The following is a 20,061-nucleotide window of genomic DNA, read 5'->3' as shown; positions in this document are numbered from 1 at the left end:
GTACACTTATAACGTTTGCGAATGATACCCAACTGGGAAGGGTTGCAAGTGTTTTGGAGGATAGGATTAAAATTCAAATGATCTGGACAAACTGGAGAAATGGTCTGCAGTAAATAGGATGAAATTCAATAAGGACAAATGCAAAGTACTCCACTTAGGAAGGAACGATCAGCTGCACACATACAAAATGGGAAATGACTGCCTAGATGGAGTACTGCGGAAAGGGATATGGGCGCCACATTGATGTGGACAAATTGGACAATGTCCAGAGAAGAGAAACAAAAATGATTAAAAGTCTAGAAAACATGATCTTTGAGGGAAGATTGAAAAAATTGGGTTTGTTTAAGACTGAGAGGGGACATGATAAGTTTTCAAGTACATAAAAGGTTGTTGAAGGAGGAGAGAGGTAAATTGTTCTCCTTGACTTCTGAGGATAGGACAAGAAGCAGTGTGCTTAAATTGCAGCAAGGGAGGTTTAGATTGGCGTGACAGGGTCCAGACTCCCCACCGCCAGCGCCTCCCGCTAGTTGCTCCAGGAATTAGCTCTGTCCAGTCATGGAGCACCATCTGTGTGTGGTGTCTTGCCCATCATCTGCTCTGCTGCCTTGGGAGCTGCGTTGCTCCCCGCCCGGCGGTGTCCTCTTCAGGACACTGCCCTCCAGCAGTGCCCACTACTCCAGTCTCACTCCCTTCTGGGTGGGGGGTGTTAACAGCAGACTTTGGGACTTGCACCTGCCTCAGTGGCCAACCACAACCCAAAATCTAGCCCTTCAGCTCAGGGGCAAGTTGCAGTCTTTATGGGCCACCGTCTTCCATGGTCAGGTGCAGTATAAGGGGGGAAAGGGGGGACCCGGCCCACCGGATACTCTTGAGTCCCAACCCAGGGACCCTCTAGCAGCAGCCTCTTTCTTCCCTCCTTCGTTCCCTTCTTGTCTGCCTATTCTTTCCTGGGCCACTTCCCCTTTGGCCTCATGCACCTTCTTGGCCCTTGGTAGCAAGGTCTGCAGCCTCGCAGGTAATGGGGCTGGAGCTCTCTCCTGCTCCCCAGAGCCTGCCCAGCACTGCTCTGTCCAAGGTGCTGGCTCCTTGCTTCAGGAGCCTGTCCTTCTCCCTCGCTAGTCAGGGAGAGACTCCCTTCTTCTCTGCTAGGCAGTCTTTACATAGGGCCTCGCCCAGCCCTGATTGGCTGCCTCTTCCTTTCCCTGATTGGCCCTCCACAGGCCTTTATTGATTGGCTGCCAGTCTGTGCAGCCTCAAAAGGCCTGTTCCAGCCCTTTTCTCAGGGGGTGGGGCGACTGCCCGATCACAGTTGGACATTAGGAAAAACTTCTTTATTGTCAGAGTGGTTGAGCACTGGAATAAATTGCCCAGGGAGGTTGTGGAATCTCCATCATTCAAGATTTTTAAGAGTAGGTTAGACAAACACCTATCAGGAATGGTATAGATAATACTTAGTTCTACCATGAGTAGAGGGGACTGGACTAGATGACCTCTTGAGGTCCCTTCCAGTTCTGAGAGTCTATGATTTTGTAATTGGGTCCTTCATTCGCAACCAAAATCTTTGAGCTTTTTAGGCAGAATTCTGTCAAGTGACTATCAATTTCTATACCTTCAGTTTTCCATTTTCTTTTATAGGAACCAAAGCCTTTCCCCTCTGTTGAGATTGAGTAGCCAGGCTTGGTTCATAGGGATTCTTTGTGAGAGCTCAGAGGAGAAATATTTCCCACAGTCCATGGAACACAGTAGAGCCATGAAGTGAAATCCTGACCCCACCGAAGTCAATGGGGATTTTGCCATTGACATCAGTAGGTCCAAGATTTCATCGAGGGAGTGGCCACAACTGAATCTATAAGACTGCAATAACCCCTAGCACTCCTCCTCTGCAATATCTGGATCAATGGTTGGTGACTACAGCTACTGGAAGATCCACTAGATTTTCTCCTGCTTCTCCTCTGACCCATACCTGTTCTAACTCAAAATCCTGGTGTACAGTGGTATGGGCAGAGTTGCCAAAGAACTGAGATCTATGACAGTAAATGTGCGGACCCTATGTACAGGCTTCAGATATTCTGTTCCCCCATCGTCACAGCAGGGATTATGGCCCTGTAATGGGGTCAGACTCTTGCTGGTTGGTTAGGGAATTAGCTCTTTCAGCAGCATGCCTTCGCTAGTGGTGTCTTGCCCTCCGTTACTTTCTTGGTTTCCACTGTCCTCACAGTCGGACCCATGTCACTCCCAGACCGCGGCATCCACTTCTGGACACTACCCTCCGATGGCTCACTGCAGTCCTCAGTCTAGTCCCTTCATCCAAGGGCAAACTGCAGTCTGGCTTAGCCACTCTCACCACTGGCAAGTGGCGGTTAAAGGGGTACCCAGGCCTGCCTGCTACTCTGGGCCCTGACCCAGGGACCCTTTAGTGGCAGCCACTTACTGCCCTCCTACAACTCTCCTCCACTGCCTGCTTCCCCATAGCCCCAGCACCTTTTCTGCCCATTTGTGGCCCCAGTCTGGCAGTGGTCAACCTAGAGCTCTCCCGGCCTCTGCTGACCCTGCCCACCACTGCTCTGTCTTAGATGCTTCTCTAAGAGCCAGTTCTTCTTCCTTTGCTGTCCAGGGAAAGATTGTGCTCCTCTCTGCCCTGCAACCTTCTTATAGGGCCCAGCCTGGCCCCGATAGGCTGCTTTCAAGCCTTCTTCTGATTGGCTGGGTTCTGCGCAACCGCTCCAAGGGCTGCTGTTGACCCTTTACCAGCCAGTGGGGGGCAGCTGCCCCGTCACAGGTCCATAGTATGTTTTGCTGTTTATGGGATTATAAAATGTATAGCATAACCAAATTATGCACAGGGCGCCTGATAAGCTAATGAAAGTGTTGCTCAAAACAGAAGGAGTTTTGTCTCAATCACCTAGTGGAAAAAAAATCATAGTCTTGTCTCTTTCTGGTCCCCTTCGGTCTTCGTCCACTCCTCTGTACCAGTCTTTTCTTGACCCCTTTACATACTAGGCCTGATCCTTTTCCCACTGAGGTTGATCAAAGCAGAATCATGCCCGAGATCAGTACTGTACATGGAAGAGCCTGTTCTTCTGCAGCTCCTGTCCTCTGCTTGTATCTCACTGCTTTATCAACAGTCTGGGACAGATTCTGATCTCAGTTTTAGTGTAACTCCAGAATAACTTAACTGAAGTCACTGGTATTATTCAGGATTTAAGTAGATACAATTCAGATCAGAATCTGACCATCTGTCTCATCTTAAATCTCCGAAAACATAGCCTGAGGAAAGCATGTCTTTGCTCAGGCTTCCAGTGAATATGACATCTGGGGCATTTAGCCAGTTTGGCCAGGGCTGTGTCTGTACTCGCTTTGAAGTTGAGTGATGAATCTGCTCTTTTTATGTGAGTACCTTTCTCGGACCTGAAGAAGAGCTCTGTGTAAGCTCAAAAGCATGTCTCTTTCACCAGCAGAAGTTAGTCCAATAAAAGATACTACCTCACCCACCTTGTCTCTAATATCTTGGGCCCAACACTGCTACAGCTACACTGCAAACACCTTTAATATGGAAAAGTTAAGTGATCCGGCTTTAAGTCATGCAAAGTATGTCCAAATATCAGAGTGATGGGGACCCTGTAAAATAACAAGGCAAAATCATTTGGACTGAAACTGGACTGTTTTTCTGCTCAAAAACCCATCCGTTTGCCCTCCAACTTTGAGGTCTCATATTGCTTGGAAAAATTTATATCTTTTGTGCATGTTTGCAAAAATGGGTCTATTTGTAAATTAATAATTAAGGCCATGATCCTGTGAAAACTTTAACACTTGCATACTTTACACATGTGAGTAACCTCCTTGAAGTCAGTGGACTATTCAAATATATAAAGCTACAGATACATGCTAAAATCTTTGCAGGATTGGGGCCTACATTTTGAGGAGGGAGGAAGAGAAACAATTTTCAAGTAGTTTTTCATTACCTTAAATTTTTTTCATACAGGTCAATGTCACAGTTCAGGGCAACTGCACCTCTATTTCCCCTCAGTGCTCCAGCAAGGGCACCCATGCTTAGGCTTCCAACTCCCCAGCTGTGGCCTCTCTTGGGTGGAGACACACATCCCTCTCTCTTCTGACCAGGGTATTTCCAGGCTGGACAGTTGCCTGCCTTCACTGTGTAATTCACAGCACAGGCAGTCTGCCCAAACAGACCTGCTTACTTTCTCTTCGGAGATGGATAACAGTGTAATTGCTACACATATAAGATACCACACAGGTCTTTCAAAGCAAGGCTACTTTATTTTTAAGGTAAAAAAACATTGCAGAGAAAACATAAAAAACAATAAAAGAACCTACATGCATGCTAATAAGCTTACTAGGCAGCACCCCATCGTAACGGTTTCTTTGTGATCACACATTTGTCAGAGCTTCATCTCAGAATGAGCCCACAGTCTTTCTAATCCCCTCCACAGATCAGGGGTCCTATCTATTTGTGGGATCGGGAAGAAGGTCCTGAGTCAGCCTAAACTCAAGCTTTTTATGCAAAAGTCTTTTCTTTGTCTGTTTGCCTCTGGAGAATCCAGTTTGAACTAGTATATCTGCACCTCTCTAAAGGGCCTTGAATGGCTGATCACTAAGGCCTGGTCTACACTGCGGGGGGGAGGGGAGTGTCGCTCTAAGTTACGCAATTTCAGCTACGTGAATAACATAGCTGAAGTCGACATACTTAGATCTACTTACCGCTGTGTCTTCACTGTGGTAAGTCGATGGCTGACACTCCCCCGTCGACTCCGCCTATGCTTCTCGCTTTGGTGGAGTACCGGAGTTGATAGGAGAGTGCTCGGCAGTCGATTTATCATGCCTAAACTAGAGATGCGATAAATTGAACCCCACTGGATCAATGGCTGACCATCGATCCTGCCCATAATGTAGACATGCCCTGAGGAAGTTCATCCCCCTTTGCTATACAATTCCAGAGTTGCACATTCACAATTTCATTTTGAATACAATGTACCACAACAGTGTTAACTCTAATTCAATGAGGTTTAATTTAACTCAGTAAAACTTATCTTAATTCCATAAGATTTTTTCAGTATATTGTGGGATGTTTTCACTCTGTCGCACTCAGGTGTTTTATTTACAGTCTTTTTTGTCCACAAATTGAAAGGTGAGATGATGATAACAGTTATAAAAGAACATGAATGATGGGTGTGTCAAATCTGATATTCCATTCTCTTTTTAGAATTCGTAAATTGCCTAAGGCTCTGAAGGAATGGCAAGCTTTTCACGACCTAAAAAAGAAGATTGATGATTTTGCTGAGAGTTGTCCTTTGCTTGAAATGATGGCAAACAAAGTTAGTTCAATATGGTACTTTAAAGATAAGATTAACTTGATGATCAAAATAATGTTATGTGTATAAGATGCTTTCAACCTTTCATTTTTAAAAGATTAAAGCAACTGTATGCATGGTAACATCTGATTAGGATTAGTTACAGACAACTAAAGACAAAATACTTCACAGCTTGACTAGATGAATGGTAATTCTTTTAATGGAATGAAGATTGAGACATTTCCCGATATTGAACTGTTTCAGTGGAAAATTGCATAATAATTTCCCCCCTAAAAATAATACTGATTTTAAAATGTTATTGTACTCTAATGCCTGTGGACTTTTCTAGGCAATGATGCCAAGACACTGGGAAAGAATTGCACAAGTAACTGGCCATAAGTTTGATGTCGTCTCTGAAAGTTTCTCTCTGAAGAACATAATGGATGCCTCATTGTTAAAATATAAGGAAGATATTGAGGTACACATTCTTCTTCTGTTGGCATTAAAGGCTAGCTTTGTGATCTGGGATTCTGCACTTTCAGAGTCGTCCATTCATACGTAGCTTAATAGTGCAAACAAATTTAACTTCGCTTGTTTAGTTCATTTGGAGAATGGAATTTGGCAGCTAGTTGTAGCTGAAATGGTTAGCTCACTTCCTTTGATCATGGAGCAATAGAAAAGTGGTTGGATGGATTAAAGCTAACACTTCTAAAGAATTCTTTCTTCTTATTGTTTGTAAGGCTAATTTGAACTCTGGTTTTAGATGCTACTTATTGTAATTTTGTTTGCCTCTAGTCTCATGCAGGAGTAAGAGAAATTGGTCATTATAGGCCTAATCCTGTAAGGTGATGAGCAACCTCCACTCCCACTGAACTCTGTGAGAGTGGAGGGTGCTTGGCACTTTGCAGGATTGGGTGTTAGATTAATATATTGAGGGTGATTTGGGAGAATATTAAAGAAGAGCAAGAAATCCACTATTTCACAGGACCAAAAGAGGCTGGCAAACAAGTAGTCTTTTGTGATGTGCACCCAGTACAAATCTATTGCTTCTGTGTTTACTGGGCACGGTCACCCAGCAAATATGTTAGATTTACAAGGCCTGATAATTTTTGGAAGAGCAGAAGGATGGCAAAAAGGAGAAAAAAAACTTTTAAACTTAAATTATATTGTGAGCTTGTCAGCCAAGAGATTAGCCCTTTAAACACTATGGACTAAGTTGTCTTATTCTACATGTGTCAAGGTTCCTGCCCCACTCTGAACTCTAGGGCACAGATGGGGGGACCTGCATGAAAGACCCCCTAAGCTTATTCTTACCAGCTTAAGTTAAATACTTCCCCAAGGTACAAACTTTTTTCCTTGTCCTTGAATCCTATGCTGCCACCACCAAGCGTGTTAAACAAAGAACAGGGAAAGAGCCCACTTGGAGACGTCTTCCCCCAAAATATCCCCCCAAGCCCTACACCCCCTTTCCTGGGGAAGACTTGATAAAAATCCTCACCAATTTGTACAGGTGTACACAGACCCAAACACTTGGATCTTAAGAACAAGGAAAAAGCAATCAGGTTCTTAAAAGAAGAATTTTAATTAAAGAAAAGGTAAGAGAATCACCTCTGTAAAATCAGGATGGTAAATACCTTACAGGGTAATTAGATTCAAAACATATAGAATCCCTCTAGGCAAAACCTTAAGTTACAAAAAGACACAAAAACAGGAATATACATTCCATTCAGCACAGCGTATTTTACCATCCATTAAACAAAAGGAAATCTAACGCATTTCTAGCTAGATTACTTACTAACTTTACAGAAGTTCTGAGTCTGCCTTCCTGATCTGTTCCCGGCAAAAGCATCACACAGACAGACAGACCCTTTGTTTCCCCCCTCCTCATTTGAAAGTATCTTGTCTCCTCATTGGTCATTTTGGTCAGGTGCCAGCGAGGCTCTCTTAGCTTCTTAACCCTTATTAGGTGAAAGCGTTTTGCCTCTGGCCAGGAGGGATTTTATAGCACTGTATACAGAATGGTGGTTACCCTTCCCTTTATTTTTATGACAACATGGAAGGAGAAAAACTAAGTCAAACACTCTGTATGGATGCTTTCTACAGGAGGCAGGATTATTTAGCTTTGTGGAAGGATCAGGGACATCACCCTGCAGTCATGGGGCTTCGTGGAATCTATGATGGTTGGTAGCCGAACTTGGTGGATCTTGGGTGATCCACACAGAGTGTCTGCTCCACTCCCCTCTGACAACATGGGCATTTTAGTGACTGTGATGCCACTGGTGCCTGCAAGGGGCAACAGAAGCTGCAGATATGAAGGTAATGTTGCTGTAAACTGTCACAAGGTTTTCTTCTAGAAGATCTAGCAGAACAGCTCTATCCTCCTTCAGAGAGCCATGTCCTCAAGCTTCTGTCAAACCCAAGATACACAGTGTTCACACAGATACACAATTTTCACATGGAGGGGCTTATGTGGAGACAGACTCTCCCCTCTTTCTAAGATTTACTGGTTAATTTCACATCAGTAATGTAAATTCCCACCCATCCCCAGCACAGAATGCAGAGGTTTAGTTCATGTACAGATACAAATTCTGCCTTCAGTTGCACTTGTAAAAGTCCAATTAAGTCACTGAAGTGTGACTAGCTAAGTGTAACTGATGACAAAATTTGGCCCATAGAACAGGTGAAGCATATTCCAGTCTTACAATATAGTCATTTTGATCCATTTTAATTTATAATTCTGAGCATATACAATTCCCTTTGAACTGTGAATTTGGCCCATGAGTTTTAATTGTTTTGATAAGTAGATATTACATTATCTTCAGTGTAATAAAACATAATAACTTGATATTACTTAGGATATCTGCATCAGTGCTGTTAAAGAAAAGGATATTGAAGCAAAACTGAAACATGTCATCAATGAGTGGAGTACTCATGTCTTTACATTTGGCCAGTTCAAAACCAGAGGAGAATTGCTTCTGAAAGGCTCAGATACTTCTGAGAAGATAGCTCTGATGGAGGATAGTCTCATGATTTTGGGATCCCTCATGAGCAACAGGTACAAAAATTAACAAAAAAATATATTGTATAAATATAATAAGTACAAATAAAATACCATAATCTTTTTTTTTACTCATGTTCATATAACAGGTACAATGCACCATTCAAGCCCACGATCCAACAGTGGGTCCAGAAATTGGCCAATACCACAGAAATAATTGAAAATTGGATTACTGTACAAAACCTCTGGATTTACCTTGAAGCTGTTTTTGTTGGTGGAGACATTGCAAAACAGCTGCCTCAGGTCTGTTGATTTATAATAGCAATATATGAAGGCACACTATAGACAGCCAAACCACAGTACCTTTTAAATAAAAGTTAGTCTATACTGTGGAAGTCTAATTATACCATACTTTACTCAGGAAAAATTACCACAGATAACTTCAGAGGGAGCTTTTCCAGAGTGAGGTCTGCAGGGTTGGACTCTTAGGGCCTGATTCAAACCTACAAGAGCAAGACACTTTAAAGTTAAGGCTGAAATGCTTACCTCAATTCACTTTGTATTATTAAGATATTATAGCACATATTGGTGGAGAGGTAAATTCTGGCTAATGCTGTGATAATGCTGTCAAGGTTCCTCCCCCACTCTGAACGCTAGGGTACAGATGTGGGGACCTGCATGAAAACCTCCTAAGCTTATCTTTACCAGCTTAGGTCAAAACTTCCCCAAGGTACAAAATATTTCACCCTTTGTCCTTGGATTGTCCGCTACCACCACCAAACAAATACTGGTTAGTGGGGAAGAGCTGTTTGGAAACGTCTTTCCCCCCAAATACTTCCCAAAACCTTGCACCCCACTTCCTGGACAAGGTTTGGTAAAAAGCCTCACCAATTTGCATAGGTGACCACAGACCCAAACCCTTGGATCTGAGAACAATGAAAAAGCATTCAGTTTTCTTACAAGAAGACTTTTAATAGAAATAGGAGTAAATAGAAGTAAAGAAATCCCCTCTGTAAAATCAGGATGGTAGATACCTTACAGGGTAATTAGATTCAAAACATAGAGAATCCCTCTAGGCAAAACCTTAAGTTACAAAAAAGATACACAGACAGAAATAGTTATTCTATTGAGCATAATTCTTTTCTCAGCCATTTAAAGAAATCATAATCTAACACATACCTAGCTAGATTACTTACTAAAAGTTCTAAGACTCCATTCCTGGTCTATCCCCAACAAAAGCAGCATATAGACAGACAGAGACCCTTTGTTTCTCTCCCTCCTCCCAGCTTTTGAAAGTATCTTGTCTCCTCATTGGTCATTTTGGTCAGGTGCCAGTGAGGTTACCTTTAGCTTCTTAACCCTTTACAGGTGAGAGGAGTTTTCCTCTGGCCAGGAGGGATTTTAAAGGGGTTTACCCTTCCCTCTATATTTATGACAAATGCAATCCCTTATTCTGCCTACACTAGCCCTTATACACCTCATTTATGCATTCAATACTGTTAAGAGTTGCAATAACTTTTGCAAGGGGCTGTGCATAGGGACATTGCTAGGCCTGGGCAGCCACGTATATGTATATACATATGTGGATCTTGCTCACTTTTCACCAGTCCATGTCCTGTTATGTCTTTCTGTGATGTCAGTTGTAGAGAACCTAAAGACTGACCTCTCTCTGATTTTCTGGGTGAGGCAGAATCAGAGCAATAAACTTCCATTGCATGCTTCTGCTGGCAGGTTTACGTGTGTCAGCCAGTCAGAATTTGGCACGTGGCATGTAGGATCACCTACTGCTTAAAGATGTCAGAAATATATAATTTAATAAAAACAAGAATATTCTACACTATTCCATTTATTTCAGGCCAAAGACATTATAATTAAATATCTACAGTTTCCATTTTCCATAACCCAGAACATTTTGTTCTGTGATTAGCTAAAGCCTTCTTAGTTGTTAATTAAGATTATAATAAATTGCCTCTTAGGTCCTACAGTATATTTATAGGATAACTTTCATTAGGGAGGCAATAAGTGGTTTTTGCAGATGACTAAACACCACAGCAATGCTTATGAATTTGATAATTGCAGAAGCCACTTATTGTAAGTATACTGCATGAATGTTATTCCCATTGTGCAATAAGAAGAATAAAAGAAAATCACACAATAAAGCTCAGAAAAATAGTTTTTTTCTTGCCTTTTGAGGATTTGAAAATTCAGCTTCATTCACTTTCAACACTTTGTGGATGGATCATAGAATCATAGGACTGGAAGGGACCTCAAGAGGTCATCTAATCCCGTTCCCTGCACTGATGACAGGACTAAGTATTGTCTAGAACTCTAGATCATCCCTTGAATCTTACCCAAATAATTGTTTAACATTGGAGCAGCATGTCAGTAATTGTTTTCAGGAGTGGCCTGTGTGGAAAAGCAATGATGTAAATGGAAACAGAGTCGTAGTGTCGGTAATGTTTTGTCTTTTTTAGAGGAGGGTGCTATTTGACTTTTCTGCTGAGAGGTTGATTGAAGTCCTATTGTATAGCCACTTTAGTGCTGCCTAGTACCAGGTGACATAAGGCAAAAGGCACTGCTGCCCCATCAACCTGATGCATTTCTGTGGCTCTACCAGTGTTACAAAGGCACTCTAAAAACATTCACGCACTGTACTCTTCAACAGACACGAGCAGCAAAGTGAATATTAAACTATTACCTTGTCTGATTATTATTATTTATTATATTTATTATTGTAGAACCTACAAGACCCAGTCACAGACAAAGACCCTGTTATACTAGGCACTGTACAAACACAGAACAGAAAAGTTTGTCCCTGCCCCACAAAGCTTACAGTCCTAGAATAAGACAAGAGCCAACAGATAGATACTGATGTGGGAGTCCAAGGAAACAATGAGACAATGCGGGCCAGCTTGATAGGCAGTGGTCTCAGCACCAGCAGCCTAACTGTTGAGTTTTTTCTGGACATCACAACAAAGGAGAGTTTTAAGGGGGAATTTGAAGGCAGATAATGAGATAGCTTGGCAGATATTTACGAGGAGTGCTCCCAAGTGTGAGGGACAGCATGGGAGAAAGCACAATGGTACTTGTTTGAAAATATAATAAGTGGACGATGGAGGCTGGCCTCATGGCCCATTTTTTCTTGATATCCACCAATAGAATATGCATAGTGTTGACCATCCAAAGGACGTACTGATTAATAGAATCAGACTCACTTACAGGGTACTTTTATTTTTCAGCATTTTGGGAAGCAGCAGGAATAGCTAATGCATTTGTAATGTGTTTCAGGAAGCCAAGAGGTTTCAGAACATTGATAAATCTTGGCAGAAGATTATTCAGAGAGCTCATGAGACATCAAACATAGTACAGTGCTGTGTTGGAGATGAGACCTTGGCACAGCTACTACCACATTTGCTGGAACAACTGGAAATATGTCAGAAATCATTAACTGGGTACTTGGAAAAGAAACGATTAGTATTTCCAAGATTTTTCTTTGTATCTGATCCTGCACTTCTGGAAATCCTTGGTCAGGCATCAGATTCACACACTATTCAGGTATAAATTATGTAGCAGTAACCCCCTTTATAGCCAGTATTAATAACTGAGTGGAATGATTTCCTTTTGTTACCTAAATTGACCTAAGTTTGTTTATTTGTGGAAAGATCCATTTAGCCTTCTAAACTTGCAGGTTTTGATGCAGTTTAAAAATAACATTGTAGATCATTTTATCGGTCATATTTGGCTGATCCGGTGTTTGTTTATTCTAGGCACATTTACTGAGTCTGTTTGACAATGTTAACCGAGTGGGATTTCATGAAAAGAACTATGACCAGATTTTATTATTTGAATCTCAAGAAGGAGAACAAGTCAATATTATTGAGCCTGTTCTAGCTCAGGTAATAGAAGAATATATTACGCTTTTTTCATTCGCTACTTTAAAGCAAATCTGTGTAATAAGGGGCTGGCCTACTTCCATGCAGTACCACAGCATGCTTCCATTTGAGAATATGAAGTAGAGACCCTTCAGGTGCCCAGTACAGGGGCAAAGTGCTTTTGCTCCAGAGGGAGGATGGAAGGGCTTGTATTATTCTGTAGCAACCCTTCTAGTTGTCTCCCCTGCAGCACTGAAGTTCCTAAATCCATCACTCTGCATCTGGAAGAACGGGTCAGGCACAACTGTGAGGATGAGAGAATAGAAAAGTGGGAAATGGGAACATCAGCCCTGGGGAGGAAATGTCTTCTGTGGAGTTTTTGCTGGGTTGGAGCAGTTTACTTTAAAAGTGCTTTTTTTGTCTTCCAGGGTAATGTGGAATTCTGGCTAGGACAGCTGCTGAATGGGATTAAGAAAACAATACACTCTATCATTAGACAGGCATCTATAGCCATTAGTGATTCAGGATTTAAGCTGTATGACTTTCAGACAACGTTTCCTGCACAAATCGGTCTTCTGGGAATTCAAATGATTTGGACCAGAGATGCAGAGGATGCTCTAAACAGTGCCAAAACAGACAAAAAGGTTGTACTTAGCAAATCCTTGGGGGTTAATTAAAAACATTGTTTAGATCAGTGCACTCTGTGCAAGTTAAAAAAAAAAGCTAGAAAATGACAAAATAAAAAGGAAGTAACTGGAATGACCCGTTAATTCCTCCATATTGATATGTAGGGTGGTGATACTAACCCACAGTATTAGCATCCTCTCTATATGCTCTTTGCACTACTGCGCTACCTGTCCTGACAACTGGTGACATGGGACCAATCCCCAGCTGGGGTAAATCAGCATACCTTAATGGCAAGACACTGATTTACATAAGCTGAGGGTCTAGCTTATAGGGTTTGTGCACCACCTGCTTCCATCCGCTGTCCATATTGGCACTGATGGAGAGGCACTGCTCAGAACCTCTGATGCTGTGAACTAGTGAGGAAAGGAGTATGACAGGAAGTGATAGAAGGTCAATCCTCACTTGCTTTAAAACTAACTTTAAAACAGTTTCTAATGTTGTGTCCCATCCCCCCATTCTTGTCAGTGGCTACAAGCTTTGGGAGGGAACGATGGGCAGTTTAGGGTGAAGGGCGTGTCATCATCTACTATAATCCCAAAACTGGTTTGGGGGAAGTGAGAGCCACCAGTATAGGGGAATAGCAGTGTCTCTCTTGTGCATGGAGCTGCTTGAGGGGACAGTGCTAGCGTCCTCCCTCTCTTTTGGAGGAAGGGGGAGCATGGGAGCAAGTTTGGTGGAGGATTGGTTCCACCTTATGCCCAGGAAAGATGCTTTCAGCACCATAGATGTTTTTGATAAGTGCCTCTCCTCTGGAACTTATATAGAGGCTTGTGAGAAGGCAACTCAGAGGAGTGCTCAAGGCTTCGTCTACACTACACAGCTTTTAGTGACATGGCTGTGTCACCCCAACCATGCCGCTAAAAGTCGTTCAGTGTAGCCGCTGTTTGTCGGCTCTTCTGACCACAAAAAACTTCCACCCCCAACGAGCAGGGTTAGCTTGTCAGCAGGAGAGCGCTCCTGCTGACAACGCGCTGTTCACACTGGAACCTGTTGCGGCATAACTTTTGTCTTTCAGGCGGGAATGGGGTTAACACCTCTGAAAGGCAAAAGTTTTGTCATTCAATTGTCAGTGTAGACATAGCCCAAGAGTACTAATACAGCAGCGTAAGGAACATTTGCAGTAGTACCAAGCTAAGAGCTAGTAACACTGTCCTACCAGGAACATAAACACAGGCAAAAGCTAAAGAAAACGGCATACCATATTGTGATGTTACTGGCTAAAATTAAACTAGACAAGTCTCCAGACTAGGGGGGAAATACTTTAAACCCCCATTTTTCTACATCAGACAAAGCCAAAAAAGGGCATGGACCCAGTTTTTGTTCCATTGCAGCTAATTTAACTAGAATCAAACATCACTGGCAAACAAAATTTCTTGTTGGTTTTGTTTGTTTGTTTCCTCCTTTAAAAAAACATTTATTTGTAGTTTTCCTCAGCATATGGAATAGGTCTGGGTCTGCAAATATCCTCAAAAAACCCACAATCCCCAATATGATCATCCCTTCATGTGTTCAAAGCACTCACTGTGGCCTAAGTGCTACAAACTACTCCATCACCCCTGGGCCTGCACAGAATCCCATTTGGAGTTATTGACAGGGGTCCAACTTATCGCCGCAACTGCAGGAGTGGAGCCCCTGTTATAATCGTAAGAAGTCAGACTATTTTATTCCATAGTCTCTTGTAGCAGAAATAAAGGGTCACTTCAGGCACATTTAAATTGTCCCTTACACCAGTTTTCTCCTGTGAAAGCTACCGTGGTATTAAGGACAGAGTCAGAATCCCAGCTTCATGTTTCCCAAAAGTGAACATATTGGTTGGCTGATGTGTATAGTTTAGTAACCAAAGGCTGAAGTCTCATTGCTTAATTGCTTTTGACAAGGACACAATACAAACACTCTACCAGGTAAAGGTGAGGTGTACTATATTAGGCCACTGTCCTGCAATGGAACCTGCTAGCATAGACCCCTCAGCACATGTATCATCCCACTAAAGTCACTGGGGCTCCACAGGGGCTCAGGGAATATGCTCTAGCTACTGCTCTTGATTCAGGATTGCAGCCCCAGTTAATACAAATTGAGGCTGGAGCAAAACGTAACTAAAACAGGGGATATATATTTGTAAATCTCTGCAACTGTTCATCCTCTAGAGATTGAAAGAGCAAAGGGTGTTTGTATTAATATAACTCTGTTCTCTTGCTGTGTGGGAAAGGTCATGCACACAACAAATCAGAAGTTTCTGGACCTTTTAAATGATTTGATTGACGTGACAACACGTAATCTGACAAGGATGGAGCGCACAAAATATGAGACTTTAATCACTATTCATGTACATCAAAAGGATATCTTTGATGATTTGGTGAGGATTTTTTTTAAGAGCTCTCTAATTGAAAAACATTTCAAAATATTTGTTTCACTGCTGTTAGTACTGTCATGCAGTTGCATGCTATCTGGGTTTGTCTTTTCTAACTGCATCTTAAAAGATTTACATTACAAGTATCTTATTTGTTTGCAGTATTGAATTATTTGTGGGTGACAACATAAACATATTCACTAAGAAAAATGTAGATTCCGATCCTGCAAGTAGTTGCATATGGGCAGACTATTGATGGCTGCCTATTGATCTCACTGTGGCTTTCTCCAGGGGCAGCAGTCCAGCCACATGAAACAAATTGCAGGCCTGGGGACTTAAAAACATAGTGTGAATTTTTGGCCCACTGAAGTGATAGTTTTGCCATTGACTTCCGGGGGGCCAGGGCTTCACAACACACAACTTTAGAGTCCAGTCCTGCAAATAGAGCCACACACACAGATCTTTACTCCCTTGTGGAATTCCATTGAAGTCAACAGGACTCCACACAGGTGGAAGGGTGCATGCATGTGGATCAGTTTGCAGAGTAAGACTCATAAACTGTGGGTTTTCCTTTTTAAAATTATTACTGTTTTTCAGCATACAAGAACTGTCTTTGCTAAGGGGAAAGCACTGTTGACCTTACCCTGTGATTCAAAATTTAAGACTTTACATCATTGGAGTTTTCAAAAATATGTTCCCTTTTAGCTTTAGATTGAGCTTTGTGATTTCCAGCCCCTGTCTCCACTTCCTGATTTGAGGCAAGGGCTGCTGGAAGATTAAAGAAGCTGGGTTTCATGTATTTTGAGAAGAGGAGTAAACAATAACTTACACAGATTTACTTTTAAAATTTTAAGTGCATCAAACTTTTCCCTATGGTAGATAATATGAAAGCATGAGACAATGATTAAGAAATTGGAAGCAAAAAAAAAAAAAGGTTGAAGGAAACATCCTGCATACTAAGAGCAGTAATTCAGGGGGATATGTATTGTTTAAATGATTTATATACTGCGCAGAGAGAAATACCAAATGAGTTTCTAAATAAGGAAAGAAAAGTATAAAGAACTAACACTGATAGCTAGAAGTCAAAGTGCCAAGTTCTGTATGATGTCTGAGGCTTTTTCCTGTCCCCATCATTTTTCATTAATTTTTATGAGTATTTTTGAATGTGTATTTCATATCAGTTAATTCAATGTCAAGTATTATTGACGTCTGCTGTATATTAACCCTTCGGAAATTGGTTAATCCTATTGTGTTTTTTCTGACCTGTTGATGGAAATGGAAAGTAGACACTTTAAGATATGTCACTTTCTCTGCTCATATTTTTTATTACAGTATATCACGTCTACACTAATGGTTTTGTGCTTTTGTTACAGGTCCGTATGAATATTAAATCTCCATCTGACTTTGAATGGCAAAAACAATCCAGGTTTTACTTTATTGAAGATGTGGACAAATGCATCATCCAAATCACTGATGTGGAGTTCAGCTACTGCAATGAATACTTAGGCTGTACAGACAGACTCGTTATAACTCCTTTAACTGACAGGTAATCACACTAGGAGTATAGTATCCACTTTGGAGGCAAAATCCTACTCCCAACAACATAAAGGAAAAGCAGGATTTGTCCCCTGATATGCACCAATTACTGTTAACACCAATGGGAGTTACCAAGCTGTACTGAAAGGAAGAAATTCCCTTTCCTTTCCCACCCCCAGATTTATATAACAGTTACTACACTTAGTCACTATACGTTGGGCAGATAACAGTGAAGAAAAATTAATGCTGTTTTCCAATCTGTCTCCAGATGTTATATCACATTGGCTCAGGCTTTGGGAATGAGTATGGGTGGTGCTCCAGCAGGACCCGCAGGTACTGGGAAAACAGAGACAACTAAAGACATGGGCAAATGTCTGGGAAAATACGTTGTTGTCTTTAATTGTTCAGACCAGATGGACTACAGAGGCCTAGGTCGTATTTATAAAGGTAAGACACTGTTCTGTTTATTCATTTTAGCCGTTAAAAGAAAAATGCGTTTCTGTGTGGAGTGGTTTTGTGAGTGAGACTGAAACAATAGAATGATCTATGGTTAGTGAGCTTTGTCTACAGCCAGCAGAAGGATGAAGAAGCGCAGAAGCAACCTGCTTAAGATTAGCTTGATGGAAAAATAAGTAATTGGGGATACAAATAAGAGAGCCGTACTATTCTTCTCACTGCCCTTCTCCACTGCCTGGAGAGCTCTATGCTTTAAACAGTTCCTTCCACAGACTTTGAATTGGATCTCAGTGGCAACTGGTGGATGCACTGAAAGTCACCTAATCTGCACTCTGGTCTATGAACCTGATTCTCATTGCAGTCACTCTGCTGTAAATCAGGGTAATTCCACTGCAGTCAATGTAGGGACACTGCCGTAATAAGTAAGAGTAGAATCAGGCCATGTGCCTCTACATTTAGCATTCTTTCAGTGCCTGTTGAGCCATAGAGATTTATCATGCACTCAGGTGGTGTTCTCCAAGAACCCTAACCTTCCCCATCCCACTCCCCTACACTGCACACCCCAGTGCTGATAGACTGGCAGGAACAATCTCATTTTGGTCTCTTGCAAGGCAGTACAGAACAGTAATGCTACACTGCCCTGTCAGAGAGACTCCTGTAAATAAGAACATTTGCCAGTTCATGAGTGAGTTTTCACACATGTGCTATGGTGTATTTGTTTCTCCATTTTCTATTTGATAACATTACTGTACACAGCTGATGTAGGAAATAATTAATTTCTGAAGGGACTGTGTTCTATCTTCCATCCTCTTCCATCCTTTTCTGTTACCTTCCTTTTCTGTAGTCTCCATTTTCCTTTTAAGCACCAGTTGTGCCTTGTCCTCTCTCCCTCTTGTTCTTTTATATTTCCTTCCCCACTATTCCCATTTTCTCTGTTTTCCTTAACGAATCCTCTCTGCCTGCCATTATCTCTACTGTCTAGGTGTTGATATCTGATTGTTCTTCTTTCCTTCTGTTTCCAAACTGCTTCCCCTTTCTTTCCTTCATCTTTCCTGAATACTTCCTGTTTTGCTCCTCTCCTCCTTTTGCATCCCCATCCTCTCTGCTGTACTTCTCTGCACCTCCACAGCTTCAAGTATGACTCCATTGGGCTTTTCAACCTTTACTGAATTTTCCCACATACTTTTCATTCTCACCCTCATTTCCACCTGCTATTGCATTGAAGTCCCCTTGGATGATTGTGTAAATGGAAAATGGCCTCTGTGTAGTCTTGTTTATTTGTTTCTTTCAGTTTTTTATTCTACATGAAATGATGTCTGCTTCTACAGCTGATTCAAGCACTGTCATCATATGCTGCGTGAATGTACCTGAATATTTCCAAATAATTAATATGGCTCTAATGTCCTACAGAGCTGGAAGTTCACTTGCTGTGCCTGTCTGTCACAGAGTTTGTTCCTTATGGCTCCTCTTGGCGATTAGCTCTCAACTGGTCTGATGCTCCCCTGCTTCAGTTGTTCACCCCGTGGTCTCTCTCTCTCTATGCCTATCCCAACTCCTCCCCCAGCTGGGCTTCATCAGCTATTGGACCTTCTCAGTTTTTACTCTCCTCCACGGTTAATTGGCCCTTTTTCCTACTCAGGCCTTGTGTGGGGTAGACCCCCATCACATACCCTCCAAGGTAACCCTGTAACCCTCAGGAATACGGCTGCCTTCTCCCCTGGAGTTGCTGGAGCTGGGCCCACCGGTCATCTCATTCCTGCTTCAGCTTGTCCACCATGAGAAGCAATCTACCCTTCTCCTCCATTGTTTTCTGATACTTATCCCTCTGAAATTCTAAGTGTTGCAAAGCAATTCTCAACGCTTGCTCTGCAGCTACTAACTTCTCTTGTAGCTTTTGCCCTTGTTCCGCAGATTCTTCCACCACCCTTTTGATCAGGGTTTGAGATCCTGCTGTATTCTGATTACCCTCTGTATTGGTCCCAGTATCATTTAACTTTGTCTTTTGGGGACTCTTTCTTCCCTCCAATTTCTCTTCACCTTCCGTCCTCACAAGTCCCCCGCCTTCTCTACAACCACTGTGCACATACAATGGGCCTCTGGCTCCTCCTTCTGTTCCTTTACTGACTCTATGCCCTTTTCTTGACTACTTTCTTTCTTCTTGAGCAGACAGTGCCTCCTCACATGTCCCCATTCCCCGAATGAAAAACAGGTCCCTTTTTTCCCTACTCCCTCAGCAGCTGGGACTTTCTGAGGCTTTCCTACATCCCTCATGACTTCATGACTAGCTTTCTTGCCCTTATATGTAGGGGCATTCCCTTTCCAGGCGTCCCTTCTGCCCCCAGGCATAACACTCTCTCGGCCTGGTCACCAGCCTCCTGGCCCTGGAACTCCATTTCCACTCCCAGCCTCTTCCGCCCCTGCTCGCTTTGGGGGAGGGTCTTAAAAAAATATTGTTGCTGTTGCACTGGTTTCAATAAATACCCTTCCTGCCCTGCTGGTTCTGCAGGGCCTGTGCAAGCAGTGCCGGGATCCCCATTGGATGCTTTTCTTCCTTGGTTAAATGGGAGTGAAAACGCTGGTGCCCAGTTCAGAAGGGTACACTGGCCTTCTCCAAAAAAGGCCCCCAGGCCCTGTGGCCCCATTGTCTCTTTTTTTCTAAACTCGCTACTATGGCCTCTCATCCTCCCCTTGTACTAGGGGCAACCGTCATACATGTATTTGCCACCAAATTGTCATGGCATTTACTACTTGCTGCCTCTTGTTGGCTCATCTCGGGGATTAGCTCTAGACCAGCTCTCTTTCAGTTGCTCGCCCCCTGGTTGGTCTCTCTTTTCATGCCTATCCTAGCTCCTCTCC

At 42.5% G+C, this 20,061-nt stretch overlaps 1 protein-coding gene across 1 annotated transcript in view; it reads left to right on the top strand.

The window, feature by feature from the left end:
* The window catches only part of LOC140907170 (dynein axonemal heavy chain 5), a 268,060-nt gene that overhangs the window by 97,593 nt on the left and 150,406 nt on the right, over positions 1 to 20,061 (top strand). Inside the window, exons 33-42 of the mRNA XM_078851322.1 lie at positions 5,222 to 5,333; positions 5,659 to 5,787; positions 8,165 to 8,364; positions 8,457 to 8,610; positions 11,596 to 11,862; positions 12,075 to 12,203; positions 12,608 to 12,823; positions 15,073 to 15,219; positions 16,587 to 16,759; positions 17,018 to 17,196. Coding sequence (XP_078707448.1) covers positions 5,222 to 5,333; positions 5,659 to 5,787; positions 8,165 to 8,364; positions 8,457 to 8,610; positions 11,596 to 11,862; positions 12,075 to 12,203; positions 12,608 to 12,823; positions 15,073 to 15,219; positions 16,587 to 16,759; positions 17,018 to 17,196 — 1,706 coding nt within the window. The remainder of the gene's footprint in view (positions 1 to 5,221; positions 5,334 to 5,658; positions 5,788 to 8,164; positions 8,365 to 8,456; positions 8,611 to 11,595; positions 11,863 to 12,074; positions 12,204 to 12,607; positions 12,824 to 15,072; positions 15,220 to 16,586; positions 16,760 to 17,017; positions 17,197 to 20,061) is intronic.

The sequence above is a fragment of the Lepidochelys kempii genome, chromosome 2, assembly GCF_965140285.1.
Source record: "Lepidochelys kempii isolate rLepKem1 chromosome 2, rLepKem1.hap1, whole genome shotgun sequence".
NCBI classification, from domain to species: Eukaryota; Metazoa; Chordata; order Testudines; family Cheloniidae; genus Lepidochelys; species Lepidochelys kempii.
The sequence above is the reverse complement of the archived record's forward strand: the minus strand, read 5'-3'. Positions and strand labels throughout refer to the sequence as shown.